At 47.5% G+C, this 19,854-nt stretch overlaps 8 protein-coding genes across 8 annotated transcripts; 4 read left to right on the plus strand and 4 right to left on the minus strand.

Moving 5' to 3' along the window:
• Positions 1–532: 532 nt before the first annotated feature.
• On the minus strand, positions 533–2,627 carry EYB26_006115 (uncharacterized protein; the record flags this gene model as incomplete). Its single annotated transcript, XM_054265391.1, has 2 exons — positions 533–2,165; positions 2,257–2,627. The coding sequence occupies 2 exons, from the start codon at positions 2,625–2,627 to the stop codon at positions 533–535; spliced, it is 2,004 nt and encodes a 667-aa protein (XP_054121366.1).
• Positions 2,628–3,124: 497 nt separating this feature from the next.
• On the minus strand, positions 3,125–4,132 carry EYB26_006116 (uncharacterized protein; the record flags this gene model as incomplete). The annotated part of the gene is made up of 1 exon (XM_054265392.1): positions 3,125–4,132. The coding sequence occupies one exon, from the start codon at positions 4,130–4,132 to the stop codon at positions 3,125–3,127; it is 1,008 nt and encodes a 335-aa protein (XP_054121367.1).
• A 1,405-nt stretch (positions 4,133–5,537) lies between these two features.
• EYB26_006117 (uncharacterized protein) lies at positions 5,538–8,005 on the plus strand (the record flags this gene model as incomplete). Its single annotated transcript, XM_054265393.1, has 6 exons — positions 5,538–5,776; positions 5,833–5,932; positions 5,985–6,372; positions 6,426–6,782; positions 6,836–7,512; positions 7,571–8,005. 6 exons carry the CDS (start codon positions 5,538–5,540, stop codon positions 8,003–8,005), a joined length of 2,196 nt encoding a protein of 731 aa, XP_054121368.1.
• Positions 8,006–9,119: 1,114 nt separating this feature from the next.
• EYB26_006118 (uncharacterized protein) lies at positions 9,120–10,143 on the plus strand (the record flags this gene model as incomplete). The annotated part of the gene is made up of 2 exons (XM_054265394.1): positions 9,120–9,220; positions 9,291–10,143. The coding sequence occupies 2 exons, from the start codon at positions 9,120–9,122 to the stop codon at positions 10,141–10,143; spliced, it is 954 nt and encodes a 317-aa protein (XP_054121369.1).
• A 787-nt stretch (positions 10,144–10,930) lies between these two features.
• EYB26_006119 (uncharacterized protein) lies at positions 10,931–12,575 on the plus strand (the record flags this gene model as incomplete). Its single annotated transcript, XM_054265395.1, has 2 exons — positions 10,931–10,986; positions 11,072–12,575. The coding sequence occupies 2 exons, from the start codon at positions 10,931–10,933 to the stop codon at positions 12,573–12,575; spliced, it is 1,560 nt and encodes a 519-aa protein (XP_054121370.1).
• A 490-nt stretch (positions 12,576–13,065) lies between these two features.
• Positions 13,066–13,788, plus strand: EYB26_006120 (uncharacterized protein; the record flags this gene model as incomplete). Its single annotated transcript, XM_054265396.1, has 1 exon — positions 13,066–13,788. The coding sequence occupies one exon, from the start codon at positions 13,066–13,068 to the stop codon at positions 13,786–13,788; it is 723 nt and encodes a 240-aa protein (XP_054121371.1).
• A 344-nt stretch (positions 13,789–14,132) lies between these two features.
• EYB26_006121 (uncharacterized protein) lies at positions 14,133–14,838 on the minus strand (the record flags this gene model as incomplete). The annotated part of the gene is made up of 4 exons (XM_054265397.1): positions 14,133–14,139; positions 14,207–14,219; positions 14,448–14,760; positions 14,824–14,838. The coding sequence occupies 4 exons, from the start codon at positions 14,836–14,838 to the stop codon at positions 14,133–14,135; spliced, it is 348 nt and encodes a 115-aa protein (XP_054121372.1).
• A 930-nt stretch (positions 14,839–15,768) lies between these two features.
• Positions 15,769–19,315, minus strand: EYB26_006122 (uncharacterized protein; the record flags this gene model as incomplete). Its single annotated transcript, XM_054265398.1, has 9 exons — positions 15,769–17,087; positions 17,140–17,818; positions 17,875–18,009; positions 18,066–18,161; positions 18,222–18,237; positions 18,297–18,560; positions 18,624–18,926; positions 19,031–19,107; positions 19,178–19,315. 9 exons carry the CDS (start codon positions 19,313–19,315, stop codon positions 15,769–15,771), a joined length of 3,027 nt encoding a protein of 1,008 aa, XP_054121373.1.
• Positions 19,316–19,854: the final 539 nt, after the last annotated feature.

The raw sequence follows: 19,854 nt of genomic DNA on the forward strand, positions 1-19,854 counted from the left end.
ATATTCAAACACCCAAGAAAGAAGATGATATACAGGAGAAAAGGGTAGAATAAGAGATGAGAAGACGAAAAAAAAAAGAGATTCAAAAAGAAACCATAAAAAAACACAATGTCCTCAAATAAAAGACGCCATGCCCAATGATCACCTAGTAAAATGTCAAGATCCCACAATATACCGTACATAGAAATGTAAACGAGATAGGCCATAATCATCTTCTCGTCTTCCTGTTTTCTTCTTCTCCTGGCCGACCTTCGACTGTCGTGAAGACGGAAATTGAATTAAAACGACGTAATGAAAATCCAAGAAGTGCGTATAAGAACGACAGAGTAGAAAAGAAGATTTTGAAACAGGTGGAGTAAAACAAGCCCAAGCCAGAGTGCAGATTTCTCCGGTCATATGAGCAGAAAAGGAAGTGGTATGCTGAGTATGATGGAATCGAAAACGCCGGTATGCGAAGTATCTCAGAAGTACTTTTCATAGCTCTCTCCATCATTGCTGATTCATGGAGGGAGTTGGCACTTCATGATTTTATCTAATCACGACGACCTCTGGCCCGGTCCATATTGAACCAATCATCCCGCTGAGGGCGTTGGAACCCATCTGCACGACGACGTGCACCACCAATGGAACCGCTACGATCTTCTTCGCGACGGCTAGCAAAGCCATCTCGTCGGGGACGTTCGAAGCGCCATTGAGCGCCTGCAGATTTAGCGGGAGGAGCGGCATCAAATCCGCCCCTGGAGAGTCGTCGCTCTTCGAGCCTCAATCCAGGAACTCTCTCAAAACCAAGCTTTGAGGCAAACGATGGACTGATTGCCGGTGGCTCAGGCAGACCCCATCCATTTTTGGCTAGGTCGTTGAGCGCGGATACAAGTGCTCTCTTGCGGGGAAAGGTGTGGACATTGGCAGACAGTTGGATACGGTAAGCATCTTCCTTGACTTCGTAAGGAACAAGTTTCAACGCGGCTGCAACTTGATTGATGGTCTCAGCAACTGGACCAGACAATGATTCCAAGTTGGACATATCGGCATTTGCGGTATCAATAGAATTGTCTTGTTTAATAGGCAGGTCTCCCAATTGTTCGACAAAGTATTTTTCTTCTTCGTCGTGAATGAGGACCCAGCCCTGCCCTTCCTTACCGGCACGACCTGTGCGGCCTAGACGGTGAATGTAGGATTCTCTGTTCCTAGGGATACCTATTTGGATGACATGAGTGACATCCGGGAAATCTAGACCTCGCGCAGTCACGTCAGACGAAATGAGAATACCAGAATCGGCGCGTCGGAATGAATCAGAGTAATGCGTGCGCTGAGATTGAGAAAGCTTGGAATGGATATGGTAAATCTTGCGACCCAGAGGGTTGCCGCTGCGACGTTGCATAGGATCAGTAAGCAGAGCACCAAAAGCTTCATTGGCTAGCTGAACTTCAACTGTGGTGTTGAAATAGACAATAGCCTTCATCGGACGCATGGTCGAGTCTGCAGCTGCTTGATCCATGTACTTTTTCAAAATCTCGACAATTGCGGGATATCCATTTTCGAAGCCTCGAAGGAAAACCATTTTTTGGGGTACTCTCAAATGTGTGGGGACATCATTTTCATCGACCGTTTTGATGAAATGGAAACCCGGTTTCATTGACTTCCGCACCATACCCATGACTTCACGGGGCACAGTTGCAGAGAACATCAGGGTTTGTCGATCCCTTACGGAAGGGTCAGGAAGTAGATCTTTGATGCTCTCAATTTCTGGGCCAAATCCATCATCCAACAGTCGATCGGCTTCGTCGAGAACGAGGATATCCAGATTTGGTGCAGCGACCCGGCTGGTGTAGTCTGAGAGGATGTCCTTCAAGCGTCCAGGAGTAGCAACGAGAACATGGCAACCCTCCCTCCTGATCCGATTTAAACCTTCTTGTTTCCTGGTACCACCGACAGCAGTCTGAACCACAACACCGGTGCCAGCAGCAACTTTCCTGGCTTCGACAGAGATTTGCTCGGCGAGCTCACGAGTGGGCGAGATGATGATGGCACGGATATCGTGAGAGTCGGCTCGACTAAATCCACGTGATCTTTGAAGCAGGTTGGGGTCATTGGCGATAATCCTCTGGAGGACAGGGACAAGGAAAGCAAGGGTTTTTCCAGTACCGGTCTTAGCTTGAGCCAAACTAGAAGAACAAAAAGTTAGCTCATATTTTTTCTTTTCTTTCTTTTTTGGTAGAAATCTATCAGCGATCCTGGCGGAAATGAAAAGCTTACATATCGGCGCCTGTGACGGAATGAGAGATGGTCTGTTTCTGTACGTCGGTCATAGAATTGATCTTCATTTTCTCGGTGATAGAGTGGATGATGCGCGGATGCACATAGCCATGCTGGGCCAATTCTGAGAATTCGGAAATGGAACTGAAGGACTCCTGGGGTTTAGTAGCAGCGGCGGTAGCACTGGACTGCTTCAAAAGAGCTGAGGATTGAATCGATCGGATCTGACGAAGGGAGGAAATTGTCAAAGGTAATGGCTTCTGAAGGTGTGCAGTCACGGTAGATGTGACTCTAGCAGTCTGCGAGACCCGGGGAGCGCATGTTCTAAACGCTCTCGCCAGGGCCGGCCCGCGACGAACGGCGTTGTACATTCTGTGAAAAGGGGAGAAGAAAGAGACTATCAAAAGCCTGGAAGAAATTAAACAAAAACGCACTCCGAGAATATTGGGATAATGAAGGAAGGGAGAAAGGAGTTGCGATGGGTGAAGGATGAAGAAGAAGGACAAGCAACAACTGTAGAGATAGGGACAGTGCAGAGAAGCAGAAGAAAAAAAAAAATATTCGGAGGCCAATTGCTGTTATGCGCTAGCCCGATATGTACTAGTGCCGTGGCCAAATCCACGGGAAAGAGCGATCCGCGATCCACAATGTCTGATTGGCTACGGTAGTATCTAATGGGCCCACAGCCATCCATATTCTACGAGTACACAGTAACTAACTTAACTTAGCTTAACTTCATCTTCATCTTCTTTCGTTCATATCTATACGTATTGACCATCGCTGAGATCATGACATCGTTCGTTGTTTACACCAACTTTGGTTGCTTTATACCACCAGCCTATCTCAATAGGAAAAAGCTGAATATTACCTAGCCTGCAAGGCCCAGGTCCTTGAAAAAGCGGACGATCTGCTCCACTTGCCCTGGGTTCCCGAAAGGAAACACAGCGGTGCTATCATGGCCGCTCGCCTCACCTCCTTCATCGAGATGTTCCAGCTCTGGCTTCCATGAAATCCGAGAAAACCCTATCTGCTTCAAGACGCTAACAGCCCGAGCCCCCAGCTCAGGCTTGCCCAGTTGACTGCTTCCTTGTGAATGACCCAAAATGATACCCATAGTCTTGACATGTGCAGGCACAACAACCTTGGAAGCCACAACTTCTGTTTCTGTAGGCTGGTTTGCGGGCTGTGCACTAGGAGGTGAGAGATGAGCCGCGGAAGCATTGTAGGCCGCCCATGCTTGCTGTTGTTTCTGCTGCTGGATGTATGCTTGCTGTGCAACGCCAATGAATCTTGACTTGATAAATCCTCCAGCCTCGTCAATCTGATTCTGCTCTAGCAAATTCGACAGAGTTTCGGCAAAAGGCATCCACCCATCCATCCCCACAAAGCCACCGAGCTCATGATGAGTACATAACAGAACTACAAGCCCCAAGGCCGCACCCTGCCCAATTCCCGCTAAAAAGATCTTCTGAGAGCTACCACCGACACGTTTGATACGTGCAATTTCATCGTCAATAATCCGTAATATGTACGTAGCGCTTTCCTGTAGGGTCGTGAGCTGCCCAGGCGATTCCAGCTGTACGTTTTCAAGAGAACCCAGCTCAAACCATTCGGTGATACTGTCCTTCTTGCTTTGGGACAGCTGCCGACGATCCGCCTGCGTCCAGTAAAAATGCCCTGCCCGAGCAGATGGAAAGACCCAGCGAGTGCTTGGAAAATGATTGTATAAAGACTTTCCTGAGGTGTCCGCTGATCTTGCGAAATAGTCTGCAAGTTCGGGTCCAGTGCTATTCCTGTCGTGCAGAAATATCACGGTGGTTTCATGGTCACCTTCAGGAAAGTATACATGCCGAGGAGGATAGACGCTGTTTGACATTGTCCTAATTATACAAGATCGATCGTTAGACAGACTGAAAGGTGTATGCTAGAGACCGGCAATGCTTCAAGGACAACTGGGCATTTTATCCCAGAGAAGATTTTTAACAGGGCTGTCAATCTCTCTGGATGCGCGATTACCCAGGTGTTACCCATGTGACCCCCCTTTGGTGTATCGCCAGCCTACGTAAGTGGTCGGAACTCACCTATCTTAGCTTCCAAGGCTGCGATATGTATTCCTATTGACGGGATCTCAGGATTTGTTTAGACAATAGAAATAGACCGATTGTGCATACCTTATTTATCGATCGTTATGAGCATCGAATAGGCACCACACCGTATGTATGTTCTGCGAAGGCAAGATAATATTGTCAAATGTTGATTGTCAAAGGAAATACCTAGGCATGGCGCGGTGAGGCTGCACAAGGCTGAGCAGTCTCAGCAGTGAGCCCAAGTCAAGAGAAAATACCTGAGCCAATCGGACGCATTGCCTCCATGCACAATAACAATGCTGGTCGAGTCATTACCGAATACGTAGAAGCCGATCCAGTTTTGAATTTTTGCCTGGGTGAATGTCAAATACAAAAAAGAAAAATTATGTCGCCGACCCTATTCTTGTACCGGGAAGCGAGTCATTTTTACGGCATTTAACTGGGCATGTTTCATTGTTTGAAATAAATTCCCATCTACTACAGTATTCATCGAAGAAATACGACTGTTGAGTGGCGGCCTTATTTCGCATTCAGCATGCCCTTCATAGACTGCTGCGTTTGCTACTGGATATGCGATAGGTCTCTCAAATCTTGCCCCTTTATTATTACTCAACCCCTAATATCGAGCGCTTCCAAGGTTCCAGGTAGAATTTTATAGCCTCCCAATTCCACTCGTCAAGATTTCCTTGAGCTAGGCTACATATACATCCAAGATCCATATTATCGTCTCTCCCTTGAATACCAGTGATACGACCGATGCACGAAAAGAGGTAGGATGTTTGAGCAGCGTTGGACTGCCTGTATGGTGGCAATGACACGTCTCAAATGAAGAGGGAACAGACTCATCACAAAATAATAAGCAGATAATATCATAGATCATGAGATATAGCGAGATATAGCACCAATCACAACTTGCCAGTAGCATGGTCCGCTGTTTGCCCTAGGGTTATCGAGATGTTAGTGTTGTGAGGGTTAACCCGCAATGCATTTAGGGTGGTAGTACGGCAGCCCGCTTTTCCCGCCACGGCAATTGACAATTGAAGGGGTAGCAGCGATCCACAGTGGGCCTGGCTGGCTTTCATCTTCGAAATTTCATGCTGAGTCCGGGTTCACTCCATCTGTGCGAGATCTCAAGGCTTGGAGGCCTCAGTGCTAGTTTGATTTGAGATCGGATCATTTAAGAATTCTGTCGGCATGGCCAGATCGAAAGCCAACAGAGCGGCTCCAGCTGAACAGCAGGCGAGCCAGCCTGAGCCAAGCCACCAAAACGAGGCACAAGCGACAGGCCAGGCCGACAATTTGAAAAATGACATTCGAAAGGACGTGCGAATGAATATGGTGATGAGGGGTAACATTGACAGGGAGGAAATAATTTCGAGATATGTCGAGGAATATCCTGAGAAAGCAGATTGGATCCGAGATATTGTGGTTGGGTATGTCAACGTATTTTTGCTGAAGTTTTCATTGTGATGCTGAGATTTGATTTCAGATATGCGGTGGTGCTTGAAGACAAGGCTGCAAAAAAGGCTGCCGACTCATCGAAGCCTGAGCCTGAGCAGATAGAACCACCAAAGCCAGAGGCAGAGCCTGTAAGCTACACAACATAGTCAACACAACAAAATAATGATACTGATCAAACAGACGTCTGGTGGCTCTGCTCCCGCAACTGATCCTACACCAGGAGTCAACCAAAAGAAGAAAGAAAAGAAAAAGGACAAGCTCAAGGAAAAGAAGAAAGAGAAGGAGTCAGCCCAGAGCTTTAATAATTCTGGAAGTGAGAAGGCCCAGCCAAAGCAGATTCCAGAATCGAAGCAGTCGAAGCAGCCGAAGCAGCCAAAATTCGAACATCCAGTGTCCGATACTAAGCCGCAGGAAGAGCCATTACTAAAGCACCCGAAGGCGAAGAAACCCAAGAAATCAAAAGAAAACAAAAATATAGCATCGGAACCAACTCTGGAAAAAGAACAAAAAGCGGAAGCGGTAGATGAACACGCTGACCTCGTGCAATCTACCAATGCAATTCTAAATGGTATGTGCGCTGCATTAATCCGATCCTTTCAGATCCTGTCTCATCCTGTGCAGATTTCAAGGAACATTTGGCTACCCAGCGCCTGACTTCGGATGAAAATAATATTCCGCGTATATCAAGGACACCGGATTTGGAGCGTCAGCTTCAGTTCCTGAGTATCGCCGATGAGAATTCGAGTTCTTCGGACGAAAATCCTCGCAGCATTGAGCATTCGGTGCTTGTTTCACCGATACTAGAGGACATGGGGAACAAAATGCCATCTCAATTCGGTCTCCTTGGGCACTTGGCTTCACAACGATCTGAGGATCTTGTTGACCCAAGAGTAATGCTCAATACGAACACGCCATTTTCTGCTTTTATCTGTGGTCTACAGGGTAGTGGAAAGTCACACACCACTTCTTGTATAATTGGTAATACTCGGTTAGGTTGGATTCTTGGATGAAGTCAGCTAACAGGAGCCTAGAAAACTGTTCTTTGCCATTCCCCGCTCTTGGAGTACTGAAGAAGCCGCTGTCGACTCTTGTTCTTCACTACAACGAGTACAGCTCCAATGTGAGCAACCAGCCTAGCGAAGCAGCGTTCCTTGCTTCTACAATGCCCGAATACAGCAAGAAATTTCACAAGTCTATTCCAGTGAGGGTGCTCACATCGCCTTCCAATTTTCACAACCTCGAGCAGATGTACTCGCAAATTCCCAGCGTTAGCGTCCACCCATTCCGCCTGCAACCTCGCCATTTGAACATCGCTACGATGCTGTCGCTTATGTCAATGGGCAAAAAGGATTCCAAGCCTTTGTACATGGCTCAATTGACCAGAATCTTGCGTGAAATGGCTCTCACCAACAAAGGACGGTTCAACTACTTCGAATTCCGCCAGCGGTTGAAGGACTTGCGTCTGGACCGGACCCAGACTCCCTTCTTGGAGCAGCGTCTAGATTTGTTGGACTCATTCCTTGACCTGAAAGGAGCGGACAAGACTGGCGGCGATTACTTTGTAGATGGTGGAGTCACAATTCTGGACCTGTCGTGTCCATTCATGGACCAGGACACTGCCTGTATTCTGTTCAGAATTGCCATTGATTTATTCCTTCATTCTCACCCATCTCGTGGAAAGATGATTGTGGCTGATGAGGCACACAAGGTACGTTTTCGTCATCCCACAATTTTTTCTATTTTGTCTACTAACAAGGCCGTCACAGTACATGACCAACACCGAGGCCGCAAACGCACTAACGGAGACATTCCTGAACATCATCCGCCAACAACGCCATCTCGGAACTCGAGTCATCATCTCAACCCAAGAACCAACCATATCCCCTCGTCTCATCGATCTATGCTCTATCACTATTGTCCACCGCTTCTCCAGCCCAGAATGGTATCAAACAATCAAGAAACATCTTCCAATAGACCATAAGGACGGTTCAAACCAGGACAGCAATAGAGAAAGCACTACTATGGATGCAATGTATGAGATTTCAAGTCTTCGTACCGGTGAAGCACTGGTGTTTGCGCCCTCAGCACATCTTCTGGACGGTCACCAGGAGGTGATGGATGTCAAGCATAGGGTGTTTAAGATGGTTATTCGAAAGCGGGTTACTTGGGATGGTGGTCAGACCATCAAGGCTGTTCGGTGAGCTACGAAAACAGAACGCTGCAGCAGGGATACGGTTTGCATAAGGGGCGGATAGAGAAATAGGTGTTGGTCATAGACTTGCAGATAGATTTCTAGAATTGGTTACATTCTTGTCTCTTATGAGCTTGCATACGATGAACCAGAATTGTGAAGAATTGGTCTTAATCAGCAGAAAGCTCTTGGCTCTCCCACCTACTAAGCAATGTAAGCAGTATACAACTTAACGTAGTTACCAGCCATCACCCCAAACAGTCAAACTCCACATAATTGGCTCGATGCCCTCTGTCCTGGAAAAATGGGGGCCACCAGCACCTCGTAGTGTAATAGTGGAGCGGCTAACCTTAACTCAACGGAAAGACTCCCTTAATTGGCTGTGTCGGTGGAGATATCGCGCTGAGTTGTCGGGCTTCATCCACAAATGAATACGAGCTTGTAACCTTCGGATGGATATTCTGCGGGTTTGCTACCTAGTTAGTAGTATGGCGTTTTCTACTACGTAACTGGTATAACGAATATATGAATATAGCATCTACCCGTGCCGCTAGCGCGCACGGGTAGACCCTGTTCGCCGTCAGACTTGTGACATGACTGAAGACTCCCTATACTATGTAATTATATCTTATGTCCCTTCTGAGGATTTATCATTTCAGAGAACACAACATTGAACCGCTGGTGCTTCGCAAAAACGACGCTTGGCAATGGCAATCAAGCAAATTGCAGCTTCTTCTCCACTATGGAAAAGCTGAACCCCCCATTCTGTAGGCCTGGTCGATACGCGTAGTTTGGGTATATTACATAGTACTAAGGCCGTCGGACGGCCCTAAGCCAATGCTTGTCTGCAGGTGTTGCATCCAAATCCCGTGGTGCTTCTCAGCTCTGGGATACCCATATTACAATGCGGCGACTCCGCCATTCAACGAGGTGTTGTGTTGCAGCCTTTACATAGTAGAGCAAATCCTTTCGGAACATCGCGCTTGATGAAGGGCTCGACGCTGGTCATTGAAGTCTCGTACTGTCTGACTACGTCAGCTGTAGTAAGATTTTGAGCCTCTCTGGACTTGTCGCATTACGATCGTCCTTCTTGGCAATTGTCCAGTACACGACGAAGTGAAGTGATGGCGAAAAACATCACAGTTCCCTATGTCTCCGTCAGTGATTTTGACTGGGGCCTGAATCTGGAGGCTTCAGCCTCTCTGCCCTGGAATCCGACAATTTGGTATGCCACTCACAAGTCTTACCCTCAACACATCTCCACAATCTGTCTGTCTAACGTAAAAGAAACAAAGGTCCCTAGTCGCAGCCTTAACCGCACTCCCACTCTGGATGACCCTGGAACTCACCGTCTCAGTGCTCTACGTCTTCCAGCGCTGGTCGGGGCTCTACTTCTACGCCGTCCTAATCACAGCATGGAGCATCTCCCTGCACGCAATCGGTTTCTTGCTGTCCTACTGCGTCCCGTCCTGTAACTGGATCGCAAGCTCCATAATGACCGAACTCGGCTGGGTCGGCATGGTAACCGGCTTCTCGCTCGTGCTCTACTCGCGACTGAATTTGATGAGCTTCATCATGCGCAATCGCCACATTTCGCGGATCGCGCTGGCGATGATCATCACGAATGCGGTGTTGTTCCATATTCCGACCTTTGTGGTTTTCATGATTGGGGTTTCCAGTCCCGGTTTGTTTGTGAAGTATATCTCCGCCATGAACGCACTCGAGCGTGTTCAGATCGTCATGTTTTCCGTCCAGGAGCTCATTCTCAGCGGTTTGTATATATACGGCACTTTCAAGATGGCGCAAGACTCGTTCAACAGTCGGATCCGCAGGACGATCGTGTTGCTCATCACCGTACAAATTGCCGCTGTATGCTGCAGCGCGCTGCTGATCGTCTTGGATTTTGCGGGATACTATATCCTCAAGTCCTTCATTCATTCGTTTGTGTATGCGATCAAACTAAAACTGGAATTCGTCATTTTGAATGAGTTTAGACGCCTTGTTACGCAGGCGAGCTCCGGGCCCGGGATTAATGAGAAGGATTTGACGATGGCGAGTAATGGCGCCTTGTTTCCTTTTTTGAAGAAACAAGATTCGCCGGCTGGAGGAAGGGTCGATGAAATAGATATGGAGATACGGCCTGTTTGAGTCCCATGACGCCGGTTTTCGATTTCAAAATTTCTATGGGGCTCCGTTGGTCAGTGTTAACGAGACGCCGAAAATGGCCCTGTTGAGCTTGGGTCGAGCTCATGTTTTTTGTGGCGGCAGATTTCATCCGCGCCATATATGGTATCTGAGAGATTATTAGATATACTGCGGACACGAGTGACCACTGGGCATGGATATCCTGATATTCGAGCGAGCGGAGGAATGCCTAGAAACTCGCCATGCACGGTTCGCTACAGGTCGTGTCGACGGCCAGAGATAAGTCCTCGAGATTGAGCGAACGCTTCGTTGTATTTGGGGATTGATTGTGACAGAATTGTCGAATTGAGGGCTGCCACTTCGACCTCCCTTTAGAACACGCGATTAGACCCGGTGGTATACCATGTCCAACCGTCAAAACTGGAAAAGACTATGCTTGCTAGCTATAATCCTTGGTATCGAGAAGTGGTCTCTGCGTGCTTTGACCTCCCTGAATTCCATTAAAACCTTGTTGGTATTAAAGTTGGGGGGAAACCTCGTATTTATTCAAATTTCACGCGGCCTGAGCCTTTGGCTAAACTCTCTTTGTCCAAGTACTACATTACCAAGGGGCTGAGGCTGAAAATAAGGGATACAGATACCCGGTAGTTGGGGACGAGGGGTATATAAGAGAATGGAAGGTTTCTCCCCCCCCTTTATTCTGGCTTGATAGAATTCAAGCATTTTTTAACTCCACCTGCAAAACATTAACTCCTTCTAGAAACTTATGAAACATTAACATTAGTTTCAAATGACGGACGTTGGTGATCTCGCATCTGAATTAGTTGGGGAGGTCCTTTCTTCGGGGTAAGTAACTCAAAATCATCATAGTCCTGCGACGATAGAGTCATTAATATAATAATAATAATAATGATAATAATGATTATAATAGAGATCCACTCTCGGCAGCGGTCAAACTCCTCGTCAAAGGAGGCGTAAAAGTCGCCATTTTCTACCTCGACCGGCGAGCATGTCAACAATTCCTCGAAGAAATCCAAACTCTTTTCGTGCGACTCACCAAGCTCGGGTATCTTGAACCTTTGATACCTACCTCACAGCAAGATGCCAAAACGGCTCCTATGGGATGGATCATGACTCCAGCCGGAGTGAATCAATTGTTTTTCCATGTATACGCCGACATTAAGAATGCGCCCTATCAAACTGAACTTTCAGCGGACCGACTCAAGACATTCGGCGTAATGGAGCCGGTCGTCGTCAATCTCAATTCTCGTTCTAAAGGGACTCAAATCCGCGAGCGTCTAGGATCAACGTGGCCGGCTCAGTATCGGGAACGGATGTTGCAGCAGATCAATCCGTTTCAGTCTATGCCGACTATCCCCAAGAAAGACATGGGTCGGTTTGCGCGGGCCATGGTCCGCAAAGCGCTGCGGTCACCGGTACATGTTGACCTCCTTCTTGCGCGCACTCTGGGGCTGGCGCAGTTCTGTGGTCTGGGCGAAGTCAGCCTTGCAGATATGATTGAGTTGATGGTACATGCTTGTCACTACGAAAGTACCGCGAGAAGATACCTTGCAGCCCTCCTCGGAATACATTACACTGTCTTCACGGGGTATGCGCTAGTAGATAGCTTGAACGGGCACGTCCTAGGAAGTCTAGAGAACCCCCAAAAGAACTTCGCCCAGCTAGCGGAAAACTTCACTGGGTCGTTAGTACAAATCGGGGTGGTGGAAAATGGCAAGCCTCGAATCAGCCAGGCAGAGGAGATGCCCAACGTCAAATTCAAAATTCAGGGTGGAGCAGGCGCCAAACAAGGTGAAGCCATTTATATGATCTCCGGGTGGGCTGAAGTTCTCCGTCATCGGCCAGCGAATCATCCGCATGTGCGCTCGATGGCCAAAGATCTTACTGTCGGATTGGCGAAGGATGTGGGCAAGAGCTTTGTCCCTACACCAATACTCAGGAAAATGGCGGGTTTGGGGCAAAATGTCTTGAAAAAGGATGTACATGGGAACGACCTCTATTATTCCTCCGAGCTGGAAACGATCGACGTCAGGATCAGGAGGATACCAAGCGGCCGCTTAGTCGGCAAAATCTCGCAATTTGGCGACTGGCGCCAAGCTGCATTCAGTGGACGAGGGGTATTCGGCGTGAGATGTGGATGCAATCAGGCAGATCCTACAAAACTCCTGACGGGATCCAGGTTCAATGGATATCCGTTGTTGAGCGTGTACAGACTGCGGGACGGTGAGAAGCTGCAGGTTGGGTATGAGGAGTCATTTTTTCACTGGACCGCAGGAGATTTGCCCATGATTCTGTTCTGGGCAAATTCGCATGTTATAGGCACGTATATTCAGGTAGCTGGGGAGTGTCTGTATTGTGCTACTAGTCGAGCGTTTGGCGTGGGGTGCAATCTCATCATAGCGGGAGGATGGTGATAGGTTGGTTACCTAGTCCTTTTGAGTCCTAGTTTGAGCGTAGAGCACGCTGCATCTTGAGATCAAACCCGTGGATATTAACTTAAGCATGCCATATCAACCCGCAAAGAAGTAGATTAGAACTGTGTGTACGGAGTAGAGGTGGGTGTCTGGAGGGGTTGATCGGGTAATAATATTTTTAGGATGGATCCGCTAGATTGATCAGGGCTTAGTGCTGCCTCAGTCCGACCTTTGTTTACTCGAACCGCCCTGACAACCACAACTTGGTGACAACAACCTACGAGCAAATGTCAGATTAATGCGCCACGAATGATTAATTGATTTGACACACACACATACACAGATATTAAATCGCTTAACTCACTGAATATACGACTACTCGAATTGGTCGCAATATGCGCTGTCGATAACGGACAACCGCGCAACCTCACGATCAGCCTTGATCGCATAGCAGATCGCATATCCATATCACACAATATAACCGCTCCCCATGGCGCCCATAGCATCACTTACGGAGCCTTTACTCCGCTTCGTCCGCGACCTCTCCTCCGCATTCATCTCTCTCTCCTCATCACAGCTCGTCACCCGGCCCGACGCACTACTAGAACCCTCAACATCATCACCCTCTTCCTCCTCTCTCGAACACAAACTACAAAAAAGAGCAGACCGGATCCTCTCCATACCCGCAACATATGCCTTCCTCGACTCCTCACCCGCACCCGGTAGCGTGGTCGGAGCCGTCCTCGGCGTGGTCGCCGGCGTAGTCATATTCGTCATCGTGCTCTACCAAACCCTCGGGTGGGGCGACACGGGCGAAAGCATCGTCGTCGAAGAAGAAATCAGTGGGCGCCCTGGTTCACGGCGCAGTGCAGTATCCAGATCGCGGTCGAACCGGCCTCCGGGACGTCGAATTGTAGAAGAAGAAACCGTCGAAGTTCGGGAACGGCCGCATTCGAGGAGGAGACCGGACATTACCGATGACGAGGACGACGAGGTTGTAGTTATTGAGGAAGAAGCAACTACGGGCACACATTACTCAGATGATGTGGTGGAGGTGGAGGAAGAGGAGAGTAGTGTTGCGACGAGTCCTCGTCCGCCGCGCCGGAGGGGAACTGGTGGGAGTTATAGGAGGAATGATCCGTTGGCGTACGGGGATGATGATGATGATGAAGAAGATGATGACGACCACCATTATAGGCGGCCTCGAAGATGATGTGATGTGACATAGGCTTTTGATACTGTTTTGACGTTCCTTTGGCCCACGGATTCATGCAATTCGGATAACTGCAGGATACGACATTTGATCTCCCAAGATTTTTGAAAGGCAACGGCTTACTGACAGACGATATATTATGGACCAACCGGAACTAATGTTTTGACATGTTTTTATATCCCTATTGTTTTTGCTTCCATTCCTGATTGTTTATACCTTTTGCATTTCTATTCAAACTGCCCACTTATTGACTCGAGACATCCTTGCTTGGCCCATTTATATTGTATATAGTTCATAGAGAATTACACGAAGCCAACTTTGATGGATCAATTTATGTGATGCAATTAGTACCTATATGTCAATGACCGAATCAGCAACTATACAACAATGTAAACAGCGGGAAAGTCCAGAGACTGACCCAAGAATAATAACTGCAACCGGAAAAAGCGCCAATTCACCTGAACTGTTCCCACAGGGCATTTAACCCCCAGCAAAACCTTTACATACCGTCATATAATCCATACCAAAACGTTAATATCCACAAATATAATTATTATATATGCTGTATGCTTCAACTTAGATCAGTCCAAGACAAAGATCAGCGCAGCAGCAGAAAGCAAATGCAGCTGCTATTCCCGCACATATTCCACTCGACGCACTGACTCCCCTATTATTCGAGTTCGGTGCATAGTAACCCTGTGGTGGGTAGCCCTGTTGATATCCCTGTGGCGGATAGCCTTGTTGATAACCTTGCGGAGGATATCCCTGCTGATATCCTGGTTGATAGTAGCCGCCCTGAGGTCCGTATTGTGGCTGGCTGGGTGAGAAGTATCCGTTCGAATTGGGGTTGGAGTAGCCGTTTTGAGGTGGCGGGCTCTGGTAATATGGTCCTGGAGAGGGAGTGTTGTTTGGGGAGGCATTGTAAGGACCAGCGTCTTGGTGGACTGGGGCCGGGTAGGCTGGTGGTTGCTCCTGGGAGAGTTGATTAGTACAAATCCAAGCTGGATCGGGTAATTTATTACATAGAGAACATACCTGTTTGTTTGACATGATGAATTTGGGATGTGTATTATTTGAAGGTGTTCAAAGGGGAGAGAAGTGAGTGCGCGGCCGCTCGATATGAATTTAAGCAGGTACGCCTCCGGGAGTCGACGGTGATGACGCGTACAGTAGAGCCAATGGGCTTGCAAGTCTTATCTTGTGTGTACAACCACTGATATCCAAGAGTTAGTACTAAGGTAGTACTATGTACTACTTCAAAAGCAATAAACAATGGAAAAGCATGGCAGTGCTGGATTGTTCGCACTTACATATTATAGCTATAACCAGGCCACCGCAATAAAGCCAATTCCGGGGGATGGCAATGACTACGTAACAAGTTCCGCGCTTCGGTTTCCAGCCCACACTGAATAATTCGACTGCCGGGTCTTCCTTGTGCGTGAGTATACAAAAGGGCGATAATATGGAAACGATAGAAAGGCTGTCAACCTGCTCGATATGGCGAATTTGAGATACAAAATTGAAAGGTTGATTGATGAAAGATTGAAATGATGGGAAGGAAGGTTTAAGAAGGTTAAAGGCGTTTGTGGAGTTAAGTCGATCACATACGCCACTTCAGTCCGAGGTTGAAGAGAAGTGGGCATCGCCGGCCAATCAGACTACAATATCGGCTCTCTCGGCAGCACCGCCACGCAGAATGACATGACCGCGACATCCGCCAATTAGATCGCTGTATTCGAGGCCAAATAGGAAAGACCCGACCCTGCCCTGCCTCATTGCTCTTTCCTCGTTTGGTTGCTCAGTTCACGTGAGTGCCTGCCCTGACAGAGTACTCTTTTCTAATTTCTTGGTCTATCTATCTATCTATCTATCTAGAGAATGCTTCTTCTACCACTACGCTAGAGGTCTTGTCATAATAGATACATCTGTATGTTTGATTGACAGCGGCAATTATCTACTACATACTATTTATCTGCCTCTCTAATATGCACCCGGTCTCTTACTATATACAGGCTGAGGCGAGGACGTAAGTCCTGTCAATGCAGTCAGCACCGGTGTGGTGTAGGTAAGTTCAAAGCTCTCCAGTTTCGCACCACTTCTATCCTGCGCCCAAAGAGTGATCGCAATCCAGTTCTCGCCTTGATAGTTCAAGATACCTTGTGGAACGGGGAACTTTGTCTGAGGACCAAGTTGCGGAACATATACTCCATACTGATATCCGTTGACATAAAGCTGGACTCTGCACGAACCCTTGGCACTAAACGTGAAGAAGAGGGGAATGTCATATCCTTCCGGAAGATTAAGAGTGAAAGAAGTCGAGTAGAAACCTACTCCAGCCTGTTTGAGACCGTCCAAGGGACTTGATATTTCCCAGTCGCTGCTTGGTGGGGACGGTTGATGCCAGCCCTGACGTTCGGCATAGAGTCCACCTTCGTTCAGAGGTCCACGAGTCAGGTCTGCATAGTCCTCACCACCTAGATTGCCAGTAATCTTCCAGGAAATATCACTCTGATTGTGATTATACAATTCATAATCAAGAATACCCCTTGGAGTCTTCATTGAATCCGTGCCAACTACCCAGTTCTCGTCTAGGCCGGTATTGGCAATAAGTACCGTGAGAGTATAGCTGGATCCGAGTTCCATAACCGGAAATGCGTAGATGGAACTTGCAGAAGCATTGTTTGCACTGCCTTTCCATGACCCCAGGAATGTATCATTTAGCCATACACTGCTTCCAAAGCCGTTGCCACCGATAGTGGTAACAGCGAAATATACCTCATGGAGAACGGCAACAAAGTGGCCGCGGTAGATCAGAGTACCCGTATGAAAACCATAATCCGAGGCGAATAGCGATACAGGAGTCTTAAGCGGCGTGGAAGTATTGTTAGTCTGGGGATAGTTAGCCTTAACCCATGCACTGTCATCGTACGTTGACCGAATTTCGGGCAGTGAGTCGACGTATCTCCACGTCAATTTTGTGAAATCTGGTAGAACGATTTTGGGAGTCTTATATTCAACTTTCGCAATCCAGAATCCGTTGGAAGTTTTGGTATGGTTGTATTGCACACCGTTGATATACAAGCTAGTCGCATTCGCAGGAACGCCAATGACTTCAAGGGTAGTGGTAGCATCGAAGTCGGCGGATAGGTGAAATTGGTTTCCTTGAAGCCATGCCGATCGCACGAGATAACCACCATTTACGATGATGGAGTTTGCAACTGTCTCTTTGGTGGTGAATCCGATAACACTACCCGATGTACCGACCTGGGGCACCCAGTACTTATAGGCCGACTTGCGATCTGAATTATGTCAGTTCTCGGTTCGGAGTACACCTGAGGTTCAAAAGCTTACTGAGCAAAAAGATGAATAGATTTTCCACCTTCACAATTTTGCGGGAGGAAGATACGTCCCAGGCAATAATCGCTTGGCCATTCTGTATCTTGGTTTTGACATCAGACTTGGGACCATCAACAATCGAAATATGTGCATTCGAAGACACAGAAACTGCCAACTCATGATGTTCTCCTGGTCCACCATATACAATAAGAACCTTGTAATCGGAAAAGTTCTTCCATGTGAACACTTCCGCAGTCGAATACAAAATATTGGTTCCTGCAACATCATAATCCGTAACATGAATCTTAGAATCACGACCATTTAGTGTCAAGCAGCAGCCCAGTTGAGGCAAAACCAGAGAACCGGCACTAGTCGGCACATTGAGCGTATAGATGCTGGAGCCTAAATAGGTATAATCCGCGTGACGCATCACCCAGAATGAAGAATTAGTGCTTCGGCCAAGCAAGGGTCTAAGAACCAGTTCCGCTTGAGACGTAATGTACGCGTTGTTGGAACCGCTCCAGGGCACAGCATCAAGGTAAGAAGGTGAGACTTTAAAAAAGTTTCCGAGCAGTTTAAGGTCACTGTATTTCTCGCGATCGACGCTTCGAGACTCCGAGATCACGGCACCGTAGTCGTAGGATGTATAGCCTTCTGGGTAACCCAAGTTGCCCCAGTTGGTGCCACCGAATATCTTGACAATGTTAGATACTGGGCCGACAGGTAGTTATGTTGCCTTGGAAGGCTCACCATATACAAGTTCATAAGCCTAACACCGGCAGCAATGTTGTTCTTATAGAAGACTCTTTGAAATTCCACTCCGGTCAGAGCGGCGCAATTCTCGAATCCGCTACCATGCCATGGATCGAAAGAACCAGCTTGAAACTATTCCATTGTCAGTAATTTTTCTTTCACTTGATAGTATATACGTATCATTGTACCTCAACAAGCGAGAATGGAGTAGAAGGACTCTGCTGCTGATGATGACGGTTGAAATCCGTCGGTAGACCACGGAATGGCCAGCTATGCGGGTCGCCCTGTTGCATCGTGTTAGCGATAAGCAGGTGCTGTACTCAGTCAAGTGTCATAGAACATACGCAATGAAATCCTAGTCTTTAGCACCATCAGTACGATGAACCCTCAACTGACAATGTGGAAGAACATCAACTCACGGATACGAATCGAAACCATAGATATCAACAGCCCCAACACCAGACCCAGGCACATTATATCCATACGCGTCTGCATCATTATTAATAAATGGTACAGTAATACCAGCATCACGAGCAGTGTCCATAATATCCTGCATATAACGCGGGTCATTAGAGTAACGACCAGTGAATTTTGAGTACTCATTCTCCGGCTGATAGAGAATAATGGGACCGCCGTTGGTGATTTGGTTCGCGGCGATTATTGCGCCGACGTGGCTTGCATAACTATGGCAAGCCACATAGTCAGTACTACCATTGTCAGTCTGAGTGAACGAATATACTACTTACTTCCTAGTGGCATCCCAATACTCCCAATCCCGAGTCCGCAACGTCCCAGTTACTCTTTGCAACCAACCTGGGAACCCTCCACCAGACACTTCAGCATTGATATACGGACCGGGACGAGCGAGTAAATAGATTCCAGATGCTTTTGCGGCATCAAAGAAAGCCTGCAAGTCAAAAATGCCCTCTGCACGATAAGTGCCCGGTTTACCTTCCAATAGGGCCCAGTCGACGTAGAATGAGACGGTGTTGAAGCCTAGGGCTTTGATTTTGTGGAAGACATCGATGTAGAGGGATGCTACTGGGAGGCTTTTATTTGAACAGAAATAGAGGTTATTAGACTGAATGAAAAGTGGTTTTTGATACCTAGGCAACTAGGTAGTGACAGAAAAGAGAAATTAGGGAATATATACCGGAATGGATGGAATTCACCAGAGAATACCATCAGTCCTTCTCCATTGATGAAAAATGATTGAGAATCCCATGTTACCTGACAAGTCAGTACAGCTTTTTTTTTGGATTTACCCTAGGTAAAAGAAAATCCCGGAGTCTCAACTTACGATATTCTGCAAAGCTCCCTGCTCCACACCAGTGTTCTCAAACAAACGCATAGCACCACCGCGATAAGAAGAAGCTCTGCCCAAGACCTGCCCCGAAAGGCAAGCCAAAGCCACGGCTGTAGTCTCAAGAACCTTCATGACGAACAGCAGACTTGATGCATTGCCAGTTACTTGACTCAGAAGCTGGGAGACCCCCTCCAGACAAGGGTGCATCATTATTATTTATCGAAACTGCGCCGTCGATATCCCATCAGCTTCTCTTCCACGGTTACATCAAGAATTTACCCGAGCAAAAGACATGGTATAACTGCCGGATCATAACACAGGAACCGGGGATTGAATCAACCAAGAGACAAATTCAACGTGGGAATGGCATCACGTGTGCTTAGAGAGTTACAGTGGTCGGGTGAGGCTGTCGATCCTGTGCGGGGGGGACAATCATGTGCTTTGCTAGTACCTACTGGGGGTACCTTAGGTCAGTTTAGGGATGCATGCTCTGGTTAGGTGTGCCGATTGTTCCGTCGGTTATTTGCTGAACCGACGGTTGTTGATGGCATCAAATGCGATCAACAACAATACTTAAAGAGGAAGAAGAAGAAGAAGAAGAAGAAAAAGAAGAAGCAAAAGGCATTATTGCTGGTTGCGGGGGCGGCTCTCCGGCGTCGAAGTGAGGCTTG

The sequence above is a fragment of the Talaromyces marneffei genome, chromosome 4 (assembly GCF_009556855.1).
Source record: "Talaromyces marneffei chromosome 4, complete sequence".
Lineage (NCBI taxonomy): Eukaryota > Fungi > Ascomycota > Eurotiomycetes > Eurotiales > Trichocomaceae > Talaromyces > Talaromyces marneffei.